Consider the following 10,000-nt stretch of genomic DNA (forward strand, 5'->3'; position numbering starts at 1 on the left):
AGAGCAAAAAGATTAAAATAAATATCTAATATATAAACTACACAAACTTTAACAAAACAAGAGGAATAGAAATAAGATGGAATAGTGTGCCCGAGTGTACCCTCAAGCAAGAGAACTCTAACCCAAGACAGTGGAAGACCATGGTACAGAGGCTATGGCACTACCCAAGATAAGAGAACAATGATTTGATTTTGGAGTGTCCTTCTCCTAGAAGAGCTGCTTACCATAGCTAAAGAGTCTCTTCTACCCTTACAAAGAGGGAAATGGCCACTGAACAATTACAGTGCAGTAAGAAGAAATTGTTTGGTAATCTCAGTGTTGTTTCACCGATTTATAGCTTCATTTTCAATTTCCTTAGCTAAGTATCATATATTCTTTTCTATATGGAAATAGATTGGAAGTACTCTTTAAAATTATATGGAATTATAAGTTTATCTCCACGAAGGGATCTGAATTGTGTTTTTCTATTTAAAATATATGGAATTACAAACCTATCTATTTGAAGGGATCTGAATTGTGTTTTTCTATTTAAAATATATGGAATCACAAACCTATCTATTTGAAGGGATCTGAATTGTGTTTTTCTATTTAGAATATATGGAATCACAAACCTATCTATTTGAAGGGATCTGAATTGTGTTTTTCTATTTAGAATATATGGAATCACAAACCTATCTATTTGAAGGGATCTGAATTGTGTTTTTCTATTTAAAATATATGGAATTACAAACCTATCTATTTGAAGGGATCTGAATTGTGTTTTTCTATTTAAAGTATATGGAATTACAAACCTATCTATTTGAAGGGATCTGAATTGTGTTTTTCTATTTAAAGTATATGGAATTACAAACCTATCTATTTGAAGGGATCTGAATTGTGTTTTTCTATTTAGAATTTATGGAATCACAAACCTATCTATTTGAAGGGATCTGAATTGTGTTTTTCTATTTAGAATTTATGGAATTACAAACCTATCTATTTGAAGGGATCTGAATTGTGTTTTTCTATTTAGAATATATGGAATCACAAACCTATCTATTTGAAGGGATCTGAATTGTGTTTTTCTATTTAAAATATATGGAATCACAAACCTATCTATTTGAAGGGATCTGAATTGTGTTTTTCTATTTAGAATATATGGAATCACAAACCTATCTATTTGAAGGGATCTGAATTGTGTTTTTCTATTTAGAATATATGGAATCACAAACCTATCTATTTGAAGGGATCTGAATTGTGTTTTTCTATTTAGAATATATGGAATTACAAACCTATCTATTTGAAGGGATCTGAATTGTGTTTTTCTATTTAAAGTATATGGAATTACAAACCTATCTATTTGAAGGGATCTGAATTGTGTTTTTCTATTTAAATATATGGAATCACAAACCTATCTATTTGAAGGGATCTGAATTGTGTTTTTCTATTTAGAATTTATGGAATTACAAACCTATCTATTTGAAGGTATCTGAATTGTGTTTTTCTATTTAGAATATATGGAATCACAAACCTGTCTATTTGAAGGGATCTGAATTGCGCTTTGCGATTTAAAATTCGCACTGTGATGGCGACAGTTTTGCGTATTTAGTCAACAGATATGATTTCTGCTTCTCGGCCACTGTCTTAACTGGGTATGTCTTACTTGCGTTTTACAAACTTTTTCATTCTTTAATGTTATAAATTTAGGATTTCACAATTTAATGAAAGAAAATTGTCTAATTACAAGGCAAAAGAAAGCAGAAATACTTAAAATTGAATGAATTATGAAATATTTGAGAGAAAGGGAACTATTGAGATATTTAGCCATTTATTAGAACTAGTTCATGTTCCATTACAATATTGTACTGTATTGCCCAAATTTTTATTTGTAATTGGTTAGACATATGTCGATTTTTGTGAATACTATCTTGAATCGCCCGTCGTATTGTGATTTTGCTTTTATTCAGTTTATTTTTATTATAATTACTACTACTACTACTACTACTACTACTACTACTACTACTACTACTACTACTACTATTATTATTATTATTATTATTATTGTTATTATTATTATTATTATTATTATTAAAAGGGAGGAGATTTCCTAACAAAATGAGACAATCTCGACTCTGGACCAAATAAATTCGGAAGGGAAAAATATAATGTGTATTAATTACATAATAGATCTAAGCGATTAAAAGATGAATCATATATGAATTCTAGTTTAAAAAGAATAAATTAGAGATAAAAGTCTGCGATAAACAGAAATATAAACTTGATTTACCAAACTAATACTTCTTAAAAACGTTGAAATATTATAAACAGAAACTCTGCAATAGATTTTTCGAACGGACATGAAGCTCCCATTCTATCACTTGCCTTAATTTTGTCATTTTGTCCTAATCTTCTTCATCTATAATATATATTATATATATATATATATATATATATATATATATATATATATATATATATATATATACATATATATATACATGCATATATATATATACATATATATATATATATATATATATATATATATATATATATATATATATATATATGCGTAAAAATCACAGGAAAACGTGATGCTCAGATGCAGAAGAACCACAGGGAAAATGAAAATACGAAATATACGATTAAGTCCTGACTAGTTTCGTGATAGTTCTTCAGTCCTCTGAAGAAGTATCACGAAACTAGTCAGGACTTAATCGTATATTTTGTATTTTCATTTTCCCTGTGATTCTTCTGCATATATATATATATATATATATATATATATATATATATATATATATATATATATATATATATATATATATATATATACATTATACTGTATGCCATTTATTCGTCTTGGTCTGTACATGTTTACTTTTATCTGTTACATTTCAAAGGATATTGATTTTGCTTGTATTTTCAATGAAAAACTCCTAACCTGTTTTATTTCTCTTCTATTAAGTTATAATTCTTTGACTCTAACAGTTTCTCTAATTGTTTCCAGTCACCAAAATAAACTCGGAAACTTCATGATGAATTTCTTCCGCTCCATCGCCATCCACGTCATCCTGGCCATCGTGGTGTTGTCTCTCGCCCAGTAAGTATTCTATAATTGTAATGATTCTCATTAATATTTCTAATGCACATTTGTATATTAGTGATCACTTTGTTATTATGAAATTAACCTATGTCTTTCCTATTGCATCTGAATGTGAGGGTAGAGAGAGAGAGAGAGAGAGAGAGAGAGAGAGAGAGAGAGAGAGAGAGAGAGAGAGAGTTGGAATAAATTCTGCACAATTCGCTGAAGCTCTTTCGTGTCCCATATATCCAATGGCACTAATGCGCAGTACTGCTGTGGGAGGACAAACTAATCAACTTTTTCCTCCTGTAACTTTCCCTTCCCTCTATTTTTCATATTTGCTTTTCTCTCTCATACGCTTCAGTGACTTGTTTTTATGCCTTGCCTTACACTGATGCGTAGCCGTCACCATATTTAATTTTGTTCTATTTTTCCCGTTCATGAACAGCAAAGGAGTCCTCCTCCTCGTGCGTATTTATGTGTGTGTGCACGTGTTTGTGTGTTTGAGTGCCTGATGTAGATGTATTCGTACCCATTTTGAAGGTCTCTTTTTTGAGGCATTCAGGTCCACTTTGGTAATCCCATCTGCATGTGTCCTGAGCGTCCCAGAAAAGCCTCGTCCTAAGGATTGCTAGGATGCTTCCCCGGCAACGTGACCATTCACACGGCTTGAAGGCTCTAACATAGTATACGATGCTAGTGTATACGATCCGCCAAAAATGAGGGTTGGATTTTTAGATAGATATGCAGATACGCACACGTAACCTCCTCTCACCAGGGTATGACTACTCTCTTTTCCCCCTATCCGAGGGACGGAGAGAGATGAGCGTGACCGGAAAGATATATATATATATATATATATATATATATATATATATATATATATATATATATATATATATATATATATGGTGATTAGATAAAGATTTAAAGGACTCTTGATGAAAAGCTTTATAGATGTCCAGGTATAGCCATGAACTCTTTTAAGCATTAATGAGAGAGAGAGAGAGAGAGAGAGAGAGAGAGAGAGAGAGATGTCATTAATTGTTTGACATGAAATGGAAAATTATCTGGTATCGCAATGACAAACAGAGACAATTAGGTATTTTATGTTCGTTCCCTTGCTGTCAAACCAAGAGTAAAGAAGTTGGTGCGTCCTTTGACCCACAAACCTAAATACAGCCCCTTTTTAAACATTTTGACTCAATTAGTCGGCGCCTTTTCTTATATCTTTTAATGTTTGTTGGTATTTATGTAGTAGATTTAGCTTATTGTTATCATTAGTTGTCGTCAAAGAGATTTTTACAACCATTTTCTTATGAACAAGAGATGATAAGGCGGCTCGGGTATTCACAAAATGAGATTAAAAAGGGAATAAACGAGTAAAGCAAAAGGGAAGGTCTAAAAATTATTAAAAGTTGTATGGAAGCGCTAATGAATGCATGTATGAAGTTTAAAGGTTTAAAGTCCTCTCATGAATGGCAGAGGCAAGGGATAGTAACATTGTCCTAGCAAGCAGGACAATGCCCTAGAGACTGACCATATATACATATGATCAGCGCACAAGCACCCTCTCCACCAAAGCTAGGACCAAGTAGGGCCTCCCCCAAACCCCCCATCCTTAGCTCACAAGGATGGTGAGGTTGCCGCGACCAAAGAAACTAAAAAGTTTGAGTGGGACTTCAACCCCAGTATTCTGGCATTAACCAATCGGGGACGTTATCACATCGACCACCACGATAAAATGGAAAGTGAGAATATTACTGAAATAAAAAGAAAAAGGTTGATCAAGAGTATAAAAGAGTAAATGACATACATTAAGGGGAATATTAGGAGATAAAAGAATGATGGAAGAAAAATGATACAACCAATAAAATAAGAAAACAAGGCATGTATACACACAAACACAGACATTTACATCATTACACACCCTTTTCCCCTTTACGAGGGATAGCAGCGTTTTCATAAAATATTCCGGTCTAGCCAAGTCTTCAGTGATAAATAAGGTTGTTTTCCTCGTGCCTTTTCCATGGCCATAAGCTCATCCGGTCGAAACGGTGTAGGGAGTATAAATAACAGACCTTTCGAACGTGAATCCTTGGCTGTACCGTTAAGCCATTTTGCCAATATATATATATATATATATATATATATATATATATATGTATATATATATATATATATATATATAAATATATATATATATATATATATATATATATATATATGTATATATATATATATGTGTGTGTGTATGTATGTATATATATATATATTTATATATATATATATATATATATATATATATATATATATATATATATATATATATATATATATAAATAATGTATTCATGTGTATATATAAATAAATGTATTTAAAAATGTGCATGACAGTATAAGAAGTATTTATGAAAAAAGCTTACTGTTTCTACCACGTTCATTATTGAAACCCTGAAGTATATGCGTTGTGTATTTATGAACGCAGCATACATGTACACACAGAACTATTAAGAGAGAGAGAGAGAGAGAGAGAGAGAGAGAGAGAGAGAGAGAGAGAGAGAGAGAGAGAATCAAGCACATGCACTATGGGTGACTTTTATATTGCAATTTGAAAGGGTTGACTTTGGTACCATGATATGGCTATTTCCTTCAATTTTGCCTCTTCGATGTGCTTGCTACTTTAAGTACAACTCTCAGTTTGTTTATTATCTGAATGTATTAAACCAATGGAAAAGGATTGCCTTGGCCTTGGGCATCGTATTAATATAAGAATAAGAGAAAGTCTGTTGTTTATCTAAAGAAGGTCGTTGGGCTCTTAAAATGCTTGCATAAACATGCATGCAATAAATTTGATCTTCAAGCGGAGAGAGAGAGAGAGTATTAAACGCCTTGCATAATCGTGTACGACCTTACGTAGCATATTCTCTTTGCGTTCATAAGCATAATAGTGGTTGCGTTTGCTTTCATATGCGTTTTAAGGATTCTTCTGGTTGAGTTTTTTACTTCGTGACACATTTCCTTGAACTAGTTCAACTGATGTTTATCATCCATGTTATGCTTTCATAGCAACTGCATTGTGCTCTGGGTCTCACGTCGTTTCCATTCTATAGTTAAATTGTTTCTCATTTATGAATGTTATGATTCCAACTGAGATAATATTGTTAACTAAGATTCCTCAAATTACTTTATTTTCAAAATTTAAAGTAATCTAACCCCATTTAATCCCTTTTCACTTTCCATTTAAGCTTAACTCTGATGCAATTGACGTTCTAGAGAATGTTGACTATCCTTCTAAGGGAGTTGGTTCTTCCCCTTATGTGCTTGTATCCTTGGGCAAGGACATTCAGTTCGCTATATATAGTACTTCCTTCTTTGTCCATGTTACGTGGCCATGTCATCTTAGTAATAGAGACCCAGACTGGGGACACTTTCTACGCAGTTCAAGTGGGCCGCATCAAACGATGTTTTTGCTTCTTAGCTCTAAACTATTACGAGGAGTTGAAAGAGAGAATTAAATCAGACACGGGGCACTGGGTACTCACAAACATGCCTACTGAAGGATAAAGAACCAGACTGTGTAGCAACCCAATGGCATATGGTATAACAGAAAAACAAAAACCAAAACAAGACTTTTTCTAACAAATTCAAAGATTTCAAGAGTCAGTCCAGCGACTCCCCGGCAACAAATATTCCCAACCGCTACTAGTGGGAAGAGAAAATGGATAGATAGGAAGATGCGGGTATCCACACATCGTCTTGGATGATTATCCTATTGGTCTCTTCCCCGGCTTTGGGTCGTACCATGTTGTGGTCGTTCTTATTCTTCCCTTTCTGCGCTCTCTTCTATATAGTCTTCTTACTCTCGCCCTCCTAGTAATGATTGATCTCAAACAGCCTTCAGAGAGTGTACACTGGGAAAAAATTATAACCTTCCTTAGGACAATGGGCGTTTTTTTTTTTCCACGACCCTTCGCTCTGAAACGTGATCCAGTTAAAGGGAAGAATTTAGGGCTTCACGTGTTCAGACTCGTGGAGTTTTTGTTAGTCTTTTAAAAAACAGCATCTTGATGTATGATTCATTTGGTGATAGTATTACGAGATAACCTCAGGACTAGGAGAACGTTTCGCACATTTTCTTATTCGAAGGAAACTAGGCGTTATCATGTTTGCGTTCATCTCGAATAAGTTTTGCACGTGACTCAAACTTTTATATCCATTGGTAAAATTGTTTTTTTACACAGTTTAAAACAATATGGATAACAGTATTGGCAATAGTTGTAGTTGTTACAAGAAGAAGGAATAGTCCTAAGAAAGGATTTCTGGGTTGCATATTCAATTTTAGTTTGGCACTTGACAGTCATTACCAACGGCTACCGTAGATATATTGACCCATCCAACCCTCTACGCAATCTTTCCATGACAAGAATCATATGATATCCAGTTAATTTGGAGCTGAATGGTTTCCCAGGTTCAAGCGCCGGACTTTGTGGTTCAACATACCTTTTATGGGGCTGCATATCCCTTATTAAACCTTTGATATGCAGGAGTCAAGGCTAAACTGCAAAAAGAAAATAATGAAATGTCGATACTTTAAGGTTTCTTATGAGGGCTTGTAGCCTTGTTTGCACATCGACTTATCCACTGAAACGTGAACTTCATGAATGCCAACAATGCATTATATGTTGTGGTAAATAAGAATCTAAACTCAAATGTACGAGTTTTAAGAAAGAGAAATCCTGAGCTACATATCCGTTTTGGGAGAGATAGGAATGTTACTTTCAGGGAGAAGTGGCCATATTTTTGTGAATTACTCTGACTTGAGGAAAGTTTGTTATCGCCAAATGTATTTAATCAGGTCAATAATATATCTAAACATCTCTAATTTTTGGATTATTTTATATTTTAATTGTGTATTAAGCGGTGTTCTTGAAATCTAGAGATTTTATCTTTCTTTTTTTTTTCTTTTTCATATAATATTTTGAAATAGTAATTATAATATCTAATCAACATGCTAAATCTTGAATATATCTCTACCCTAATAAACTTTATCTCTGAAATAACAAAAAAATCTATGCAGAAAGTCCATTTGTTCATACACAAGTAATGTTATTTGTTTTGGGAAAATATGAGGGTTAAGAGTAACATTTGTTATAGGTTCTATGAAATTTTAGTAGAGTAATCAAAGTTCAATTATAAGCAACGTGAACACCTTTGAACAGTTCTTTACAGGAACGAACGTCTGCAAAGTAAATATAACTCTAATTGCACTAAATACCTCAGTTTGTAAATAGATTTTATAAATAAGGCATTGCCTGTATGATTTCTTTGCATAGTTTAATGATTTAACGAATCAATTGAACTGGTGACCAAATCCGCCCCCCGCCCCCCCCCCCCCCCCCCCACACACACACACACTGAAAGTAGAGGCCGTCGGCAGATATACCCCTTTATCAAATATCCATTGAGCATAGCTCATTCCATAATTACTTGCTGAATGGGGGAAAGGTATGTATATATATATATATATATATATATATATATATATATATATATATATATATATATATATATATATATATATATATATATATATATAGATAGATAGATAGATATATAGATATATGATCGTGGAGAGTCCTGAGTTATGGAATTCCTTTTAAACATGTAAATTTGTTTAAGTCTGTTCATGAGCATAGCAACTGCAAAGTTAATGTTAGTGGAGTCCTTTCAAATGAATTTCCAGTGAACAGTGGAGTACTCTAAGGAAATGTGTTGTCACCTATGTTGTTTATCCTCCTCATGGATTTTGTAATGCATAAAACATTTTGGGATGGTGGAGAAGTATTGGACAGAATTGGTAACCGTAAATTACCTGACCTAGAGTATGCTGATGACGCTGTCCTTATTAGCAGAACACCACAGGACTTGCAAAGCCTGCTTACCAGAATGTATGAAAGATCACATGAGGTTGGACTCAAGATAGATAGAAGAAAGACAGAGATGATGAGAACGGAATATGAAATGGAAGAGGAAATATCATTTGAAGGAGAAAGGATTAATGAGGTGGAATTATTTAAATATTTAGGATATCAAATCACCTAAAATTCCATATATATCAATTTATTGAGATCGGTGTTACTGTATGGACATGAATCGTTGTAATACAGTGAAACAATATCAAACAGATTTTGTAGATTTGAGAGCAAAGCCCTCAGAAGAATATTAGGAGGTAAATGGCAGGACAAGACTAGAAATGAAGCTATAAGAGAGATTACTTGAATGTCATATGTGGATGAGATCATGGTGAGGGGTAGAGGAAGATGGTTTGGACTTGCTCTTCGCACACCCCAAGAGAGATTAGCTCACCAAACTTTCAACTGGGCTCCACAAGGCACTAGAAGAGTTGGAAGACCTAGGCCTACATAGCTGAGGACTAGGATGTGTGACCGGCAAAATCTAACCAAGGCCCTTTGCGTCAATAGCCATTGGAGGAGATTATATATATATATATATATATATATATATATATATATATATATATATATATATATATATATATATATATATATATATCATTAATGAGTGGGCTGTTAGGCTATAACTGAGAGGCGAGGTGGATGCAGCTTACTATATTTGACCAGGTAACTAGTTTATATACAAGAGGTTGAGAGCAAGAATGTCACCAAAATTCAAACAGATATATGCATGTAAAGGCAAGCTCACACAGGTTCTGTTATAAAAGAGGGGGAGAGTGATATACAAAAAAAGAAAATAACATTACAGTGTACGAGTGTGTGTATAAAATACGTGCGGTACAATCATAATCAGCCGTTGCTCGTCAACTGCAGGACAAAGGCCTCAGACATGTCTTTCCACTCCTGTCTGTTTATGGTCTTTCTATGCTAGTCTATACCCGCAAATTTTCTTACCATGT

General features: G+C 33.4%; 1 protein-coding gene across 1 annotated transcript in view; it reads left to right on the top strand.

The window, feature by feature from the left end:
* Nucleotides 1-10,000, top strand: part of LOC137623766 (neuroparsin-A-like) — a 30,861-nt gene that overhangs the window by 11,704 nt on the left and 9,157 nt on the right. The window contains exon 2 of the mRNA XM_068354592.1: nucleotides 2,990-3,082. Within this exon, the coding sequence (XP_068210693.1) occupies nucleotides 3,015-3,082 (68 nt within the window). The 5' untranslated portion in view covers nucleotides 2,990-3,014. The remainder of the gene's footprint in view (nucleotides 1-2,989; nucleotides 3,083-10,000) is intronic.

Source organism: Palaemon carinicauda, chromosome 2 (assembly GCF_036898095.1).
Source record: "Palaemon carinicauda isolate YSFRI2023 chromosome 2, ASM3689809v2, whole genome shotgun sequence".
In the NCBI taxonomy this organism is placed as follows: domain Eukaryota; kingdom Metazoa; phylum Arthropoda; class Malacostraca; order Decapoda; family Palaemonidae; genus Palaemon; species Palaemon carinicauda.